This window comes from Rhinoderma darwinii, chromosome 10 (genome assembly GCF_050947455.1).
Source record: "Rhinoderma darwinii isolate aRhiDar2 chromosome 10, aRhiDar2.hap1, whole genome shotgun sequence".
In the NCBI taxonomy this organism is placed as follows: Eukaryota; Metazoa; Chordata; class Amphibia; order Anura; family Rhinodermatidae; genus Rhinoderma; species Rhinoderma darwinii.
Genome location: NC_134696.1, coordinates 19373083 through 19393635, shown reverse-complemented (window position 1 = coordinate 19393635; position 20553 = coordinate 19373083). Strand labels below are relative to the sequence as shown.

General features: G+C 43.0%; 1 protein-coding gene across 7 annotated transcripts in view; it reads left to right on the top strand.

The window, feature by feature from the left end:
- CAMTA1 (calmodulin binding transcription activator 1) overlaps positions 1–20553 on the top strand; it is a 1213376-nt gene that overhangs the window by 13462 nt on the left and 1179361 nt on the right. For all 7 annotated transcript variants that reach the window (XM_075839423.1, XM_075839422.1, XM_075839421.1 and 4 more), the window contains exon 2: positions 1384–1502. In XM_075839423.1, the coding sequence (XP_075695538.1) occupies positions 1384–1502 (119 nt within the window). The remainder of the gene's footprint in view (positions 1–1383; positions 1503–20553) is intronic.

The window sequence follows — 20553 nt, the reverse complement described above, 5'->3', positions numbered from 1 at the left end:
CGCTGCGTTTTCTATTCACTGCGTCTTCTTTATTTAATTCAGTACAGAAGGACAAATAAATGGCGGAGTATCCTCTATTACTAAGTATCCGCAGCGTGAGCAACCAGGGAAATTATTACTCCCAATGTATAACGGGGTTTATTAAAAGACTTCATCAACATAAATGTCCCATTAAAAAATGTAATCAAAACCATTATATTTGTATTTTAGGCATTTTCTGGGAATTGTGTTATTTCGCCTTTTTTTTTTTCTTCTTTTTGCCCGACAAGCAATTATGATGATTTACGTCTCTAAATATCAAGTGTTGGAGTAGTTAGTGTAGTTAAGATACAGACGGCGTCCTCCTGCGTTATGTAATGGGTGGCTGGGGGTTATACTCCCGTTTACTCTCTCTACTCAGTCCATTCATCTGCATTTTAGAGCAAAGTTGCCCCCTGTCTATGGGCCACTATTTTAAAGTGTGGGACCCCTTTAACAGAGAGCTGGAGATTAACGAGAAGCTCTAGATTGAGAGACTTGTTTTGTGAACAGTTGTCTAATATAATGTTATTACCACAATGGTAAAACCGCCATTCACTTCACCTCGGGTAGTACTGGGCTGTAGGGGCCCGGAACGGTTTATGGCAGTCTGTATACTGCGAATGGACTGCTCACAGACATTGTGCCCATTGCAGGGTTAAAAGTAAAACCGATCAGACTAATGCCTTATGCCAACGACCATGCTTTTTGCGTTCGCAATTTATCCGGTCCTCCTCGCTGCTGTTTATTGACATGGCTGCAGTGATGACGTGCCTGTCTACAATCGTCATCGCTATAAACGGCAGCGGGGAGGACCGGAGCGGCGGTGCTGGAACGCAGAGATCAGTGATGTAAGGAATGCTTTTTTTTTTTTTTTTTTTTTTTTCTGCATCCTTCCTTCCCCTGCCACTTTTTTTAATAAGTGAAAAAATAAGTTTTTCAATTTTTATTTTTTATTTTTTTTTAAATTTATGAATGAATGAGAAGGGTGTCCTACTGCGCTGCAGGCTGTGCGTAGTGATCGTCCAACAAAGGACTGTGGCACTACAGGATCTGAGGGCAGAGGTGTCAATCACATTGCGTTCCCTGCTCACATGGTAAACATTGAGTCCGCTGCAGGATAATTGCATAGATTTTTTTTTTTTCTTTGTATACACAGTTGTAGTTTTATGGTATTAGACCGTTCTATAATGTCCCTTCAGATACTTAGAACATGTTATACTTTCTTGTTCAGGTGGGGTGGGGGGTTTCTGGTGTATTACATCACCTGCTTCATCATTATCGATGCTGTAAAGCCAGTCTCTTAACATCCCCCTGTGTATTTTGTCTGTAAACTCTTCATCCCTTTTTGCTTTCTCTCATTAGATGATCATGGAAACAGCAACGGCAGTCATGTAAAGATCTTTCTACCCAAGAAGCTGCTCGAATGTCTACCAAAATGTTCAAGCTTACCAAAAGAAAGGCATCGTTGGAACACTAACGAGGTATTTAACACAACTTTTCCTTCATGGGACGGCTAATTATTCCCTGACGGTTATTGTTTCTCTATGTATCTGGTGTCTTCGAGGAATGTCTTGAGTTGGGTTGAAGGTCGTGATTCTAGCACGTAGAAGGTCAATCTGGTGGTTGCTACTGTGAGAAAAGACTAACTAAGGCTCTGTTCACATCGCGATATGTAGACATGGTCGGGAGAGCTCCCAGCACATGTGCCAAACGTAGCCATAGGACCCTATTTACCCAACGCAGGCCAAAAATAGCTTTTTTGCTCTCCTTTGTGGTGGCATGTATATGGCATACCTCTTCTTCCTTTTTTTTTTTTTTTTTTTCTGAATAGGAAAGTGCTGCAGACTGCACTTTCCTATAACTTGGTCCACCGCAAAAGAAACATATATATTGCGCGGTATCTTTTTTTTTTTTTTTAACACTATATGGCCAATAGGTGCCATATGCCAATGTATGGCTGTACAGTGGCATACGTTGAAGCCTTATGTCAGAAGTATACTGTTGGAGTAGCGTAGTCTACTCCCAACATATAACTACCAGAGTATGCCAAAAGGACATACGTCGGGTCAATGGGGCCCTATGGATACGTTTAGCATATGTGCCAAACGTGGTGTTGAAACGTGATGTGAACAGAGCCTAAACCCAGCAACTATACGGCTGCTTTACCTGCAGAATAAGGAAATAGAAAATCTTGTTCATGTCGAAGAGATGTTGAGAGAATTATCCAGTGCACTGGCTTCTGGGAAGTCCCAGTTGTGTGACAAGGTGCAATGGGGAAGATCGCGGAGACCGTGGCATCCATTTGTAAAATTGACACATGACTTTACGAACCTCAGGGGAAACTGGTGTGAATCCTGGAGCCTTGACCTGGAAAGGTCGCAGAAATTGTATATGATGACTTTCCTCTAGATAAGGGACATTCATATGTCGTCTCCAAGTCCCTGGTGAACAGGCTCGTCATGTGTTGCTGGTCTTGAAACAATTTTTTTTTATTTTTGTAATATTTTTTTTTAAATGTGTTTTGTCGAATCCAGTCCCGTCATCTGATGAGACGTATATGATATGACTGATAAGGTGGATATTGTATATTGTGACTTTTTTTCTTCCTGTATGGTTATATTTATTTGCATTGATTATAGCACTCCAGTCTGATCCAATATGAGTATCGTCGTTTTAATTGCTGCTTTTTTTTTTTTTTTTTTTATGTTTTTATGGCCATTTTTAAATATAAAATTTTTCTTAATAATAGAGTTAACTTTTATTTTTGGATGGCTTTTTTCTTTTTTTAGTATTTTGTAGGAAAGGGGGCTGAAGATTTTTTATATTTTTTAGCCAATACGCCTTTTTGTTTTTTTTCGCTCCGTTTTTCATTTTTTTTATTTTTATTTGCATTATGTTGAATACTTTTTTTAAAAAAAATTCTTCCAGTTTTGCTCAGTCAAAATAACGTATATGTTCCAATAACCGCAGTAATCTCGTGTCTGGGTGTTCTTGCCTATAGACACAGCCTTGTGTAATACTGAATGTCCTGAGATCATTCCTGTGAACAGTTGTATGTGCTGTAATATTATATAATAGTCTTGTGTTGCGATCCTTTGACATATGGGTTAAGATCCTTTTCAGTCAGGGCCTATTAAAGGTTTGAAGCAAGAGCATCTCTCCGCTAAGTGGTTTTAAAAAATGCACAGTCTCCGCAAACACCCAAATGCTGTGGCAGCACATCTCCGGCAGTCGTCACGGCAAGGGCACTAAAATATTTAGAGGGCTACAAGCTTTTTTTTTTTTTTTTTCCAGGACATTTGACTTTTTCATACATCGACATAAAACAGTACAAAAATGAAGATGGTCTGAAGCAGGCCATACATTAGTGATTTCAGACGGCCGTTTTCCGTACGACATGCCGTTTATGGTTGGTCTATGAAAGTTGAAACTGCGTCTGGTAGCCACGCACGGATATGGCCCCATTGAATAGGGCTAAGCCGTGTGCCGATCAATGGCACATGAAAATTGAAATCACGGTTCACATAACAAACAGCCCTGTCTTCAGATAAGAATTCACATGGGTAACGGTTTTTACAGGCCCGTTATAGTTATTTAGGTTATATGCAGGGTCATCTCATGGAATTTTTTGTAGTCTGACTTAGGGCCAGAAGCAGAACTGGTGGACAACTCCTTAAAGGGGTTGCCCAGGCATTTTTTTTATTTTTATTGATGGCCTATCCTTCGGATACCCCGAGCCTCAGGATAGGTCATGAAGATCAGATCGGAGGCGGTCAGACTCCTGCCATCCCCATCGATCAGCTGATTGATTGGGGCCGCGGCGTTCCTCGCCGCAAACTTTTCCTTGTTTACAGGCAAAGCGCCGTACACTTCCATAGTAGCTGTGCCTGGGATTGTAGTTCCAGTCCCATTTAAGTGAATGGACTGAGATGCATTTCCAGTCACTGCCGCTACGGAAGTGCACAGCGCTGTGCCCGGTAAACACTGAAGAGGCCGCAGCGACAAACGCCACGGCCCATTCAGCTGATCAGTGGGGGTGCCAGGAATTGGACCCCCACCGATCTAATATTGATGGCCTATCCTAAGGATCTGCGTATCCTAAGGATAGGCCATCAATAAAAAAAATGCCTGAACAACCCCTTTAAAGTGGGCTGTCCTATGTAGACCATACTTTTTTTTTTTTTTTTTTTTTACTGGTCAAGCCGGCCCAGCGATCAACTGCATCCAACCATACTTGTAGTGTTACATGCCAGCCATTCTAATCAATGGTGGACAATGTAATTCATGGATGGGCTATGTCCGTCAGAGCGCTCTTTGTGGGTGGCTCTGCGCTGTTACTAATAGGGGGCTCCTAAGCTCTAGAACCCCCATGTATCCTGACTATTCTCCTGCCATTGTATGTCTTGAGACCATCCCAATAAAGTTTTCTAACTTTGTAGTACTTCGTAGCGGTCTCTAGCAGCCAGAAGTAAAACCTTCCTACAACTTTGACCTCAAATAGAAAAAGTCAAGACATAACGCGGCTTCCATTAAACTCGCTAATGTATTTCCAAGGACTGCGGTTCAGAAAGCAGAGAAGCAGATGAAGATTTTGTAGTAATGTGTTTTTTATTTTTTAATGGTTTGCCTGTCTTTCACATAGTCCGATAAGCAAGTGCTTTATTGTGAAGAATATCGGCCAATGAGGCGTTGATCGGGGGCCCCACGTGATCTCCATTCCAGCCTATTTACAATAAGATCACCAGCATGATAAATTATTTAGTGGCAGATTAATTTTGGAAGCCATGATTTTGATAATGTGCTTGCATGCCTCATTTGCCGGAAAAATTGCAAAATTTGATTTAACATCTAAAAGAGCGATTTCCTCCAGTCCCGTTGCTGTAAGAAGAGCATATTTTCTCGCCAATGTCATAGACTAAATTGTCTAATTTAAATCAATGACTTTCCACAATTCTTTTTCCCCAGCACAATGCTCGGCACTAAAACCTTTAGGGAGCCGGAGACATCTTGCTTACAGAAATCTGGGTCGGATTTATGGACCTGAAACAAAAGATATGGGCTCTGATTTCAATCTAAATATCCTCCATGCACGGAGGGGCGTGCGGCTGCGGCTGCTGTGGCGGGATAGACATTATCTTGTCTCCTTCCATGGTCTGCTCTGTCTCTCAAGTACTTGCCTCCTTTCACTGGTAATCTGTACTACTCACACTATTGAAAGTGCTTAAAAGGGTTGTCCAGTTTCAGAAAATAAATCTTATTCATTGTATAAAGAAAAGTTATAGTGCTCCAATATACTTTTCTGTATCCATTCCTCACGGTTTTCAAGATCTCCGCTTACTGTCATTTAATGGAACATTCACTGTGATCTTCCAGTGGATACAAGTCGGTCTTGGTCATGTCCATGACTCACAGGTGCGTGGCTCGTTACAAGACACAGATCTGATAAGGGTAAGGCCACACAGAGCGGCACTGACCCGGCCACGATGCGGCTAACATCCGCGCCGGCACCCTATTCAAATAGCCTGTTAATGGCAGTGCATTGTTGTGGGTAGAACAGTCCTTAACCTGCTATATCGTGCGGTTATAAAGGGCCGTTCTACCCACTACAATGCGTGGCCATTATCGGGCTATTTGACACCGGCGCCGTTACTGGCCGCACCGTGGCCGTGTCAGTTCCCCTCCGTGTGGCCTTAGCCTAACCGTACTGGAATGAACGATTACATGACCTGGAAAGATTTGTATCCACTGAAAGTAAACAATATTCCCACTGAATGACCGCAAGCAGAGTTCTTGAAAATCCAGGAATTTATACAGAAAGTATATGGAAAAATTTATGTAACTTTTCCTTACATAATGAATTCGCTTTTATTTTCTAAAACCGGAATACCCCTTTAAGGGTTTTACCCTTTTTTCGGATTCGGTCATGGGTGACAATGTTGGTAAAATAGTCCAAAATATAAAAGTACGGTATTTTTTTGTATTCAGTTAGTAAACGAGGATCTTTTATAATAGGAGGTCCATGTATGTGCATAAGGCGTGGATGATATACAAAAATAGGTTCAATGCCGTCCTTGTGTATGTTCTGTAATTGGTTCCCATAGGTACTACTACCCACCCTTACATACATGCCAGTAAGGATGCAATGTAGTCCTCGGGTTTTGCCTGAAATCTGTGTGGGGGCAACCCAACATGGATTTCTGTGTTTGTTTGTTTCCTATGGAGATAAGCAGTGCCGTGTTGCCACTTATCCCATCTCCATATGTCCTAATCCTAGACCCTCTATTCATCTCGGCATATAAAATTATGTTCAATGGCAAATTTACGTCCCCTCGTTGCATTTTGAATGTAGTATACACAGACTGATGTCTATTAGGCACAGGTAATATACAGCGACCGGACCTAACAGAAGCCGGATTATCAAATGTTCTGGATGATCAGGTGACCTAAAAGTTTTGTAATGCTTTCTAATAAGGGCTATCCAAAATCCACTGATAAAATCCCCTGCTATCACTTTTGTTTTGCGACCATCTTCTTGTTTTGTGGGATTTCAGATTATCTTGCAGTGTTGTGCAGGACTATCATAATTTCTGAACGATCAGATGCCGGATTAAAGGAAATGATACTTTATTGTAAAAAAACACGTGTTATTGATCGGCGCGGTTATTTAATCTAAACTGGGCGTCGGTGACGTTTCTAGTCTTTGATTTATATCGTTCTTCCCAGGCTATGGGATATAGGGGGTAGACAAATTCTGTCGTCGTGTTCTGGAAAGTGAAATCCATAGATTGCATGACGGAAAGTCCACACGGAGGATGGGCGGTTAATGTCTGGGGGTCATAGATCCAATTTACTCAGATCAGAAGCTTTGTATTTATTTAAGAATTAGTTAGAATTGTCCTTTTATCTATTCAAAGTAGATTTGTAGAACAGAGAGGATTATAGAAACATGTAATCTGCGCAGTGTTTTTTTTTGTTTTTCATAATTTTTAAAAAAAGATTTATGACCAAGTTTAAGAAACACCAGATATACAAAATTCACAAAAATGATCCTTTAATCCTGTTTCAGCTCAGTTTTTTTTAATCATAACTGAAGTAAGAAACATATAAAGAATTCCTCTTTGTGCCTTCGATCACCCACCCCCACCAACTTTTCATAAAGCTTTCTCTTAATGAAAGGCAACTGTCTGCAGCAGGAGCCCTCCACATTTGTTTTGGCTATATTTAGACCCCAATGAGCCCTTCCTCCTCAGTCTTCTGTCAGAGAAGTAAGGGCCTGTTCACATCAGTGTTGTCTCTCCGTTGAGGGGTTCCATCTGAGCTTTCCGTCGGGAGAACCCCTCAACGGAAAGGCAAACGGAAACCTTCGCTTCCGTTTGCATCACCATTGATCTCAATGGTGACGGAAGCTTTGCTAATGGTTTCAGTTTGTCACAGTTAGGTAAGGGTCCCGTCGCTCTGACGGAATGAATAGCGCAGACAACTCTGATGTGAACGGAGCCAATGATGAGTCATGAAAAAAGAAATACCTGTGTCCTCTAAGAATTTTACAAGAAAAATCTGAAAATTATATATTTATTTTTTTTTATATATATATAGACGACTTTAGGGTCAGTTCACACTGTTTTTTGCAGGCAGAAAATTCTGCCTGGAAAAACCAACTTGTGCTTTTTGAAGTGGCTCTTCAACAGGAAAAGAAAAACAACGCGAGCGTCTTTTGTCAAACACTGCATCAAAAACGGCGTAGAAAAAACGGCGTGGACGGTCGCTGCGTTTTGTTTCCATCTCTCATTGATTTCAATGGGGTTTTTGAGGTGGAACACAAGAAAAGGGTCTTTTTATTTTTTTATTTTTTTATAAACGTGAGCAGACAAAACCCGCTCAGGAAAAAATGGAGACTTGGCGTGGATTTTGATGCGGTTTCTGCTTGAAAATCCACGCCAAAAAACTTAGTGTGAAATTCATACGGGGAAATTCCTTTAGTGCAACGTTTTGATAATCTGAGGATTTGGCAACTGAAATTCAAAGTGGCATTTCACAAGATCAGAAGCAGAAGACTGAGCAATGAGAAGCAGATTTGTGGGTGTGAACGTCCAATTGTCGAGTGAAGTCCCCGCCGGATGTCATGTTTTAGTCGCCGCTTTGTAGAGGTCAATGTTGTATCCCTTTTTAATATGCTATTTGTGACAGAGGTAACATATGTTTCCAGAAGAAGGAGCCGTTCTGTTATGTTGTAACGGTGTGAACGTCGAGCGATCCGGTTGCTTAGTGACAGACAATACAAAGTAACAAATTCCAATTTGTCCTTTTATCTTCCAATATTTTTTCTCTTCGGGGGGAAATGTCAAGGTTACAGTAAAACAAGTGGCTGACTGATGATGATCTGGTAACAATAGGCAATTATTCCCAAATGAGCTTCACCTTGGGAGTGAATTAATACCAAATTTCTATCCAGTCTCTTCCATGTGTAATTGAAAGTCTCTTTTCCTTATATGAGCCCCATTATTGTGTTCAAGCTTTATGATGTTTGTACATTCTGTCAATACTAATTTTATAGCATCTCATCCTAAGGGGAAATCTCCCATACGGTTTAAAGGAGCAGCGGTAAGTGAAGACCACCCCTGTCCACGTGCTTTATTAAGTTATATGGATGACATAGACGGACCATCCGCTCCTCAATGAGCCAGAACGGAGAGCCCCTCTGAACGAGTGGCCTACGTCCTTGTATTACCAGGACGGCCATTTATCTGAATGGCACCCATATAATGCAACATTTGCCCTGCAGTGGCGATAGCAGGGAAAATGCATAAGTGGGCAAAATACGCTGTTTGCCGGTCGCGGGGCAGTCAGATGATCCCCCTCCCCGCAGGGGCTGCGTTCTTAAAGGGGTTGTCTCTTATAAGACATCCCCTTTTAAAATGAATGTCCACCCTTGAACACTTTTTTTTATTTTAATGTAAATGGGTCCAAAACTCATTAAAGATTTATTAATCAGCAGAGAACGTTGGATCTTAAAACCACATGGAATTAAAAGTTGAACGTTATTTATGGTAAAGGAAAATTTATATGGGTTATTTAGGATTCTAAAAATATGGCTTCTTCCTTCCAAGAACAGCGCCACACCCATTGTCTGGTATTGCAGTTGTGCTCTGTTTAAAGTGAATGGAGCTGAGCTGCAATACCACCCACAACCTGTGTACGGGTGTGGCACTGTTTTTGAAAGAAAGCAGCCATATTTTTCTAGTTGTCATTTTTTCTTGGCTTAAAATAGCCCCCATAATCTGCATACAATTTGTGATGGCGTGTTGTCCATAGAGATGACATGATTCCGGACCACAAGGGATTCCCAGATCGAAAGGTCTGTATAATGAGCTCTAAGACCTTTGATACGGCACAGAGTTTTGTCATTGTGCATCTGACACAATAATGTAGGCATAGTGCCATTTAAATCAGTGACAATGGGCTGAGAATTTTGTCATATTTCCAGTAGCGGAAAACTCTGACCATGGGGGTTTGAACTCTTTGAGCCCTTCATTCTGGAAATCCGTGTTGATCCGAGATCATTCTTAACCAATATGATCTTCTCCCATGTACCTGTGAAATATCAGAAGATAATTTTGACTGGATTTCCCCTTTAAGAAGAATTGGCAATTAGCAATTTCTTCACTTTGTTCTGTTTACACCTATCAAATGGACGGGGCAATTATCGTTAATGGAAATCGTGCGCAATAGTCTCTTTGTGCAAATCATCCTCGAGCCTGACTGGAGGCAGCAGACGGTTAATCCCGTCCGTTCTCATCCCACATGGAGAGGTCTTGTAATTAGTGGATAATATTGATCCAATGTAGAAGTAACAAAGCAGCCGAGGAAGAGGGAGAATATCCTGTAATCACATGTCCGAGTATACAGTAAGATGTATCCGAAGGTATTGAGATTGCTCTAAAAGAGATCCTATGGGAAGCGCATCATTTTCTCAAATGGTTCTCACCCCTCGAGCCCCATTAAACTACACATTTAGCCTCTCGTTATGTGCTGAATTTTGGCCACATCAGCGATTGGTCACGCTGTGCATTGCGGGGACGTAGGGACACATTGAGATATTATATTATACTTGAACAAAATTACGCTTTCACTTAGACACCAGTAGATCTAAAATGTAAAAAAATTATATATATTGTGTGTGGTGTAATTTGGCCACTGGATGGCGCTGGTGTTTGAGCACTGGATGGCGCTGGTGTTTGAGCACTGGATGGGGCTGGTGTTTGAGCACTGGATGGCGCTGGTTTTTGAGCACTGGATGGGGCTGGTGTTTGAGCACTGGATGGGGCTGGTGTTTGAGCACTAGGATGGCGCTGGTGTTTGAGCACTAGGATGGCGCTGGTGTTTGAGCACTAGGATGGCGCTGGTGTTTGAGCACTGGATGGCGCTGGTGTTTGAGCACTGGATGGCGCTGGTGTTTGAGCACTAGGATGGCGCTGGTGTTTGAGCACTGGATGGCGCTGGTGTTTGAGCACTAGGATGGCGCTGGTGTTTGAGCACTAGGATGGCGCTGGTGTTTGAGCACTAGGATGGCGCTGGTGTTTGAGCACTAGGATGGCGCTGGTGTTTGAGCACTAGGATGGCGCTGGTGTTTGAGCACTGGATGGCGCTGGTGTTTGAGCATTGTATGGTGCTGGTGTTTGAGCATTGTATGGTGGTATAAGTTGAGCACTGCTGGCGTTACTTGAGCACCGTATGGTGGGATTACATAGGCCCTGGACTGTATATTGTTTTTGCAGGGTACAGTGGTGGTTGCACTGTCTATCATCGTTATTTGGGCCAAACAGAAGTTTTAAACTGTACGGTGCTTATATTTGGGTTGTTTAATTTGTTTGTATGGTTATTTGTATACTGCATGACTATGCACCATATGGCTGGAGGGGACGCCAACAGGAAGAGCCGTACAGGGCACCATCCAACGTGAGGCTGGACCTGGTCTCACGCCATCTGTTGATGGCACATGCTTGTTTGCTGCTGCTCAGGTTGGGCATCTGTAGGGCACACACCCATTTGTTTTCTTGTGTGGTTTGGATTGCAGCTATAAGCTTGTTTTATATCCGGCATCGATTTTTACCTTTCAAATCATAAAAAGGGGCCCGGTAATTTATGCTCTGTCCTGTATTTCTCTCTTAAAAAGTGGTGCAAGTTGCTCATAAAACCAGGAAGAGACGGAATATTTAAGTACATGATACCACTGGGGCAGACAAATGACTGCCTCTGTGGTTCATTAGTGACATCAGCCCGGCTTCCCCTGGAACCGAAGTAAGGAGCGCACACGTGAAATATGAGATCTGTCAAAATGGAAATCAGCAATAGTCGTGGTGGAAGAACAAAATCTCTCTGCAGATAGTAAGTCTTAATTTTTATACCAGGCAAATAAATAAGAACTGATTAAATAGTAAAAACAGAATGTTGTCTGGGATTGCCTACTGGACGTACGGTTTTACTTTCTAAATATCGATTCCCATGTCCGGAAGCTCTCATTTAGTAAATCTACGAGACCAGGGTTGCCATAAAGATGAGTATTTGTGGTGAAGAACGAAAAGATTCAGGTCAAGTGGCAGCAAGAGATCTGGTTTTATTGGCTGTTACCGACTCGCACCGTAAATAAGCACCAACCTCTTCATACCGGGCATCCGCCTGGCGTCCTCCTGCGAGTATTATGTTATCTCCAGTCAATGCCCAATGAAAGAAACGCGTATAAATAACGCGTCCGATCCGACCGTTATTATTGTGATAGTTAATTAGCAATGAAAGTCCATTATTCACATTTTTGTTTCCCCTGCTCTCTTCCCTTTATTGGAAATGAATGTAATAAGTTGGCAGAGCGGCGGCGTTACGGGAGGAGAATGAATCGCCGTCCTTGCTTTAGCATTCAGCTTTATAAATAATTATTTGATTGATTCATAGCAATGACAACTGTTAATCAGCACCAGGTTAATAGAGATTGGTATCTGTAAATGGAGCTGCCAGACTTTCTACTAGAACACCCCTTGAACTTTCTCTAAGTGCTTTCTGCCTCCTCTTCTTGTGGAAAGTTGCTGTATGACGGGGGAAGCTTTATTAGGCAGTACTACCTGGCTTATTAATAAGCTGCCTGGGTTTAAAGCCTGGTCGTGGTTCAGTAAGGGAAGCGTTAAAGTGTACTAGATGCCAAATACGAAATCTTGCCCGGGTTCCTTAGGCCTCATGCACACGACCGTAGCCGTGTGCACGGCCGTGATTTTCTGGTCGGCCGGCAGCGGACTGTCAGCCGCAAGCCGCCCGCAAATCGCGGGCCATGCACATGGCCGCCACCATTGTTTTCAATGAGCTCGGACCGCAGAAGACGGCCGTAATAAGACATGCCCATTCTTTCTGCGGTGCGGACTCCCGGGCCGTGTAAAAACTACGGTCGTGTGCATGGCCCCATAGAAATGAATGGGGCCGCAATTCTCCCGTGGATTTTCGGGGGAATTTCGGACGCAAAAACACGTTTGTGTGAAGAAAGCCTAAGGCCCCATTCACACGAACATGACCAATTTAAATATAGTGTGTTCCATCTGTTTTTCTCTACTCTGCAAACACTTCCTGGTATTAGTATTTTTTTATTTTTTTCCGGCGTTTCTTTAGCAACTGATCTGTAAAAAAAAAACGGAAAGCACATAGATGTCGGCCGTGTTTTTTGTTTTTTTTTCTTTTTTTCCACATACCCAAAGAATTCAATAAGACATGCTGAGAGTTTCTTGCACCAGACATGTGCTCCGTTGAAAGAAACGGATGCCTAAATATCCCCTATGACTTGTATGGGTCAGTTTACTCTCCAGTGTTAAAACGGACAGCACGCGGGCAAATATGTTAATGTGAATAAGTCCTTATGTGCAGTGATCTGTTTGTGCTCCAGATTCTCCTGCCTTTAGTTTTTTTTGGTCAGCCAGCTAACGATGTCAGACATATTGTCTTTCATGGGCCTTCATTTCGGTCACCCAGACGATATTACTGGAAATCAATCTCCGTGAGGAAACCCTCCTGTATCTCTCTTATTGTGCAGAAATATGCTTGGTTTAAAGGGGTTGCCCAGGCAGGGGGCAGTTTTTCATACAGATTACTTATCCACAGGATAGGTCATCAGTATATGATCGTTGGAGGTCCAACAGCCGGACCCCGCACCGATCAGCTGTTCCGGCTGTCTCTGGACGCCGGAAGGTATGCAGTGATCAGGCCAGAAGTAGATGGCACCAGTCACTGTATAGCGGTCCATCTACTTCCGGTATTGACCACTGCATGGCTTCCGGCTGCCTACGGGCATCGGAACGGCTGATCGTTGTGAGGTGCGGGTGTTGGACCCCCCCAACTGATCATATACTGATGACCTATCCTATGGATAGGTCATTTGTATGGACAACCGCTTTAAGCTAGACCTACAGAATGTGAAACGTGATTTTGAATTTGAACCGAGCTGTATATGTAGCAGATCTGAGTTTGTAAAATGCAGAGGTGTTGCGTTGGTCAAATACGCTATATGGAGCTGGCGAGTCCCACTTCAGAAACCTCCGGCGATCAGCTATTGTTGCTGGGGAAATTTGTCCCTTTATGGCACCTGCTTGTCCCAATAATTTACGCCGATTATGCAATGATCTTTTATATAAGATACCTTGGTTTTGGCTTATTATAACCTAAATTGTTCCTTTGTGTAAAAAACCCCCAAAAGCGTTGTTTTTACACTCTCTCCTAGACTATCAGCGCTTAATGACTGTGCCGCCTTATCGCGGCTGCGCCGTGCCCAATGTGTTTATTAACATGATTAGTGGTCAAACTTGGCTAAAAGTTCTCTTGACGAATCTAAAGAGCCTGACGGCTGGGCACATGGATATAAAGAGAGGCGCTAAGTATCTAAACGAGGTTCTGCTGGCCAGGACAATACTTTGCCACTTATTAAAAGTAAATTCCTTATTAGTTAATGGTTCTGGTTAATAGCCTGGATTATCCCCTGGAAAGCGATTACTCAGACTGTGTAACTAACACTCATCACGTCGGGAGGAGAGACCCAACAGATGTGGTGCGTAAGCGGTTTGCATGATGTGATTTTTACTCTTTACTACTTTTATTAGATCTTCCCTTTCAGCGTTGGGTCCGGGTGTTCGAGGACCGGCTCTCCTGATGTGATTGTCCTCGTTTCCAACAATAACTTATAGTAGAAATACTAAATCGTTGCATAAGCTCTTAATAGGAAAAGGTTCCTTTTAGAATAGAGCATAACCAGTGGTCCTTGCAAGTAGCAAGCAGGGGCTATACGAAGGGTTCCCCCTCTTCCTCTTGGAGTTTTTTTGGCAATGATTTTGACCTTGGAAACCATGTCGGAATCGGCACCATAGAAAGGCTTTTGGCCGCTTGTGTAAAAAAGATAAAAATAAAATAAAGCGGAATGCTCTTTCTTTGAGCAGTTGCCGCCTCTGACCTACCATTGAAATTAATGGGAGGGAGAAAAAAACAGCGGCACTCATTTGGAGCGTTTTTGCGGCGGTTTCTGCTCGTGGTCTTCTCATTAGCTTCAACGGCTTAAAGGAAACACAGGCAAAATACGCAAAAGAAAAAAGTCAAACAACACTGGCAATTCAAAATCTGCCTCAAAAGTCCAGTAGTAATTTTGAGACACAGTTTTTTGACAGGCAGAAAAAAATCTGTGAACTAGGCCTTCGAGGTCAGGGCTGTAGGAAAATCTCATATGACCTGTACTGAATCTGCTAAATGTTTGTTAGGACTCTTAGGGGTAGGGCATACGTGAAAAACAGTCAAACCCCCACAATGGGGTCTTATTGTCCCACAATGTCCTCGAGTTTCTTAGTCAGACGCCCTAATGCAGAAGAGGGTCTTGGTACCCTCTAAATGAAGGTGGGGTCTGTAAAAATAAGATGAACCCTGAAAATGTAGCTAATTTTTTGCAATGTGTGAGCTTCCTCCTTTGGAGATGTATTTGATCTAAAGTTCTCCTGCAGATTTGGGGGTCGGACAATTGTCTAGGCAAACAGACTGCACTTTCTGACTGCAACTCCTGCCATCGCTTGCAGATTGTGGTGGGAGTTGTGGCTAGTAGTTCATTAGTCACTTGAAGCTTAAAGAGGCTCTGTCACCAGATTATAAGTGCCCCGTCTCTTACATAATGTGATCGGGGCTGGAATGTAGAGAACAGCAGTGGTTTTTATTTTGAAAAACGATAATTTTTGAGCAAGTTATGAGCTAATTTCGATTTATGCTAATTAGTTTCTCAATGGACAACTGGGCGTGTTTTTACCTTTTACCAACTGGGCGTTGTACAGAGAAGTGTATGACGCTGTCCAATCAGTGACCAACAAGTGACCAATCAGCGTCATACACTTCTCATTGTTCCAGCCCAGCTTCTTTCACTGCACTATCACACTGTGCTGTGGATCATGCTGGGCTGGAACAATGAGAAGTGCAGGACACTGATTAGTCACTGATTGGTCAGCCTCATACACTTCTCTGTACAACGCCCAGTTGGTAAAAGGTAAAAACACGCCCAGTTGTCCATTGAGAAACTCATTAGCATAAATCGAAACTAGCTCATAACTTGCTCAAAAATTATCGTTTTTCAAAATAAAAACCACTGCTGTTATCTACATTACAGCGCCGATCAGATTATGTAAGAGACGGGGCACTTATAATCTGGTGACAGAGCCTCTTTAAAGGGGTTTTCTCATCAGATCTCCCCGGGCACCCCTTGCAGAAATCTGCTTTTGCCAGGGGAAGATGCAGCCAGCCGGGCATTTTGCAGGGGATATGTAGTATTAGATGACGGCCATTCAGATGAATGGCTGTCCTTGTAACACAAGAATGGCTCGAGTCCACCAGAACAGGAGCCGCTTAAGAGGAGCTCTCCGTTCTGACTCTGAGGGCGGTCCCTAGGCCATATGGACAGGGGTTGTCCACATGACACACACCCTTTAAAAGAGAGACTCCAACTGTATCTTCATTTATATTCAATGACAAAAATACGGTGGATCGGCAAAGCGACAAACTCTTCTCTTGTTGCGTATCAGAATTGGATCGTGTTGACGATGGAGGAAATTTAAAAAAGTGCATCAGGGATTGGAAGTTTAGGCTGAATGCACACAAAACCGCAGCGTAATACCGTACCAGCATAGGCAATGAGATTCCAGGGGATGGTATGTTCACACTGCCATTTTTTTCGGGACGTAAATTGACCCGTGGTGTGTATTTTCGAAACTGCGGCGTGTTCATTTATCCTGCGATTCCGCTTGCGAATTCTGTCTCCCTAGTTCTTGGGAAATATGCAACAAAACCGGCAGCATGAAAATGCAGCAAAACGTAAAAAAAACGCATCGAAAAACATACCCTCAGGTGCGGTTTTTTGCTGCACATTCTTGCCATTTCCAGCGGTTTTGCTGCATGTTTTCTGCAGCAAAATACGCTACGTGTGCATTCGGCCTTATCAGTCTTGTCCACTCTGGAAAATTCTGGGAAATCGCCGTAAAATCCAATTATTCCCTATAGGAGGAAAAGTTTTACGTGTCCGTGCTACTTCGCTAGAATTCTTGTTACTGCCACAATGTTTGCATAGGAAATAATAGGAGCCCTAAGATTTCATAACGATGTGTAGCCACAACGTAAAGCGAGGTCCAGTAGTGGAGTTAAAAATAATAAGCAAATCCTTGCCTTTGGCCATTACTCACCTGCTATTTAGTCTTTGGTTTCTTTTCAGCTTTGCATAGTCTAGTTAGGCCGGGTTCCCACGAGGTGGATACGCTGCGTAAAAATCACGCAGCGTGTCCGACCTGGAACCCGCAGTATATTCCGTCCCAAAACTCACACCGCGTTGTGTCTTTCAAACGGAATATCCGCTGTGGAATAAAGACGTTCATACCTACACCCTCCCTCCTCTGACATCCGCTCCGTCCTCCCTGGATGATGTTGCAGGCCATGTGACGCTGCAGCCTGTGATTGGCTGCAGCGGTCACATAGGATGCAACGTCATCCCAGGAAGGAGGAGAGCGTTCTAGATAAGTAGGATTTTTTTTTCTTCTTTTGTGGCGTAACCTCTGCATATACCCCGCAATAGTCGCAACACTTGGCTTTCTGTTGCGAGTTTTGCATCCCCATTGAATTCAATGGGGAAAACCCACAACGTAAAATCGACCAAAACGCAGCATACATTGACATGCTCCGGAATTAAGTTCTGCACCGGAGGTCAATTAACTTTTACGCTGCATTTTATTTCCGGAGCGTCGGCATGGGATTTTCTAAATCTCATTCACTTTGTTTGTACTGTAAATGCTGCGGAATTTCCACACACAATTCCGTTGCGGAAGTTCTGCAGCGTTTACGCTACGTGGGAACCCGGCCTTAGGGTCAGCGACTCCAGCTTAGCTGCATTGTCTATTGGGAGTTTATGGTAGTCTGGCATTTTTCCTGTCTTAACAGAGGATACTCCATTTCTTCCTCCGATTATGTTACAAAAAGGTAGATCTATGCCAGCATCTGATAAAGAATTAATGTCCGTAAATAATAGACACTGGTCACACCGTCATGAAACTACGGACCATTCTATGTATGTAACCGATCTGATAATGTTCAGTAGGACCAAGTGAAATCATTTTACTTTTATTCATGGCCCTCTTGCCTGATCTAGTAGAGTCCCAGACATCCGCAATACGTGTTCTCCTTATGCCCAATTAGGACGACTTCTGTCCTCGACGATAATAAATTACAATGATTACAATATTAATAGCTGTTTATAAAAATACCTTTTGCTCTTTATGTTGTTTGTTAAAATCCGGCTGTTGGCATTTGTAATTTATGCCTTTTTGCTTCCACTCGGTTTTGTGTCATAAGATCACAGAGATTTATTTAAACTGGATGCCCAAGAGGCCTTCGTTACCGAGGAATGAAAAGCTCTATAATTACAGAAAAATGCTCTCTTTAAAACGGAGGATCAGCGAAGTATCACACGGCACAGAGAATGTCTATTAATGAGACAAACAATCGTTCTCGTTTTCCTTCCTGTGGCTTTTGAACGGAGTAGCCTGGTTTCCGGATAACCCTGGCTAGCTTCTCCGTTGGGAAAGACAACCACCAACTCTAGAGGGGCAATCTGCTGACTGTCTGGTCATTATATCTCGTAATTCATCATTTACAGGTGAAAAATGCAAACTGACCATCCAACCAGCTGTCTAGATTCTTCTATGGATGCTTTCCCAGAAGCTTCCATCAATGGAGAATGTATTATTTAATGGAATATTTCGCAAAAGTTGGCAACTTTGGCCATCCCTTTACGTTAGCACCCTACAATGAAACGATCATTGGGCATCCCACTGCTTAGACCACCAGTGATTATCTGTAATCTGTGGAGAACCCAATTTTCCTGCAGCGCCACCACAGGGGAAATGGAGCATAACAGATTTCCCATTGATATCAATAGGCTGTCAATGTAGTGCAGGACATGTTGGGTCCTCCGAAGCAAGAGACGCTCTTTGTACCCATTCTCTGCTATGGCTAGTAGATTATGGTCCTTAATAGGGCCCCCCCCCCCAATAACTCTGATTTCCTTTATAAGGTATTTGAATATGGGTTTGAGTAGAAACACTCATAAAATGTTAACTTTTGTAAATACTTTTCTTTATTGATGACTCTTTGAGGTTTTCTTTTCTATTTCTGTCTGAGGCGCTCGAGATTCTGCTGTGCATTGTGGGAGGTTAGAGGACAGTTGTACAGTTGGTGCTATTATGTGACATGTCTGACAATGAGGTGGAGCTTATCTTTTGCTTGAGATCATGCTGAGACATCCTGCCTGGAGAGAGGGAGAAAGAGCTGCCTCAGGCGCAATCTGAAATCCATACATTTAAGGTATGAAGAAAAACCTATGTAACTGCTCTCCACTTTGGCCAAGAGATGAGGGTCCTGAACAGAGGACCCCCCCCCCCTCTATTAACTCACAATTCCCTAATAAGGTGTATGGAAATGGGTTTTATAAACTTGTCAACTCCTTTAAGATCATTTTTTGATGGGACATTAATTTTCTGATCTTGTGGAAGGCAGAGATAGGTCTACCCATATAGTTGTATAAGAGAGGACAGGGCTGTATGTACAGAGACCTGTGATGTGGAGAGGGGTAGACTGGAGACGAGGAAGGTTGAAGGAGTTGGCTCATCAAGACGACACCTTTATAATGAAGGCGGCCTGGTGATCGCCTGATATTGCCTGGGGACTCTGCTGAGGGTCTTATATTTAATATTACCTGGCGGCCATTGAAATTAATGGCTAAGGCCCCATGCACATGACCGTAGATTTCGTCTGTAATTACGGACCCATTAATTTCTATGGCCGACTGACACCTTCCCGGGGAAGGTGTCCGTGCCTAAGAACCTTCCGTAAAAAAATAGGACATGTCCCATTTTTTTATTTTTCGGATCTTGCTCCCATACTTTATAATGGGAGCACGTCCTGCAAATGTGGACGGCTGTCGCCGGCCGTGCCCGTAATCGCGGACTGTGATTAGGGGAACGGTCGTCTGCATTGGGCCCTACCCTGTAATAGGTGGCCAGAAGGAGTGTGCCACAGCAAGACGACCCGCCTGTATGGCGTCTTCACACCTATAGACCGGTAGTCTTGTTGAGAACAACCCCTTTAAGTCTGGTCTTTACTCAATAGATGGCGTTGTGCTCGTCTCTGCTCCGTTCTCCACACATTTCTATAGGTTTTGTACCTTTCACGCCCGGTTTAATATCCACAGCAGGACGTCCCCTTTCAAGGCTTGTTGACCGTGATGTAGAATGATGTCCTCTTCTGCCTCCGAGAACATGAGAAAATATATTTAAGGCGCATTCCTAGTTATAAGAAATGATACCGAGGATTTTATTCCCTTCCAGGGTGTTTATGGCTGCCAGTGAGTAAAGCGAAATGTTATGCGTTCTGCATTAAAGTGAGTGAAGAGCAGCACTTTGCCTAAGAAACAATTTTACATGTGTACTTGGCAATTGATGACACATTTAAGCATCGACTGTAACTTATCTGCTCTTTAAGTCTCGGGAACACCTTGCAGAAGGCATAGACCAGCAATCACGGGGGGCGGGAGACGTCTCCAAGAGTAAAATGTTACCTGTGATGTCTTGTCAGCGGGACGTGAGGGATTTACACCACTGAATTGAGGAAATATTTGCAGTTGACTTGTGTCAACATTGTCTTGATGCTCACGCATGGCAGATGGGTTGGATTGTGCGGAGGCTATTTGCTGAAGGCCCCTATTATATTACTTTTTAAATCTGCTTTTGCTGGTTCAACACGGACCTTACTGTGCTGGGGATTAACACATCTTGTACTGCGATTTTATTTTGGGATTTTCACATCAACCAATATCTTGAAAAGGGCATTTTTCCTCTTAATTCATTTTTTTCTCTGGTTAAAGGGACAGTGTCGGTCAAATGAATCTCAAGGAGGGTTTTACAGCGCAGACGGCGTTTTTAGCTTTGAGTTGATGTATTC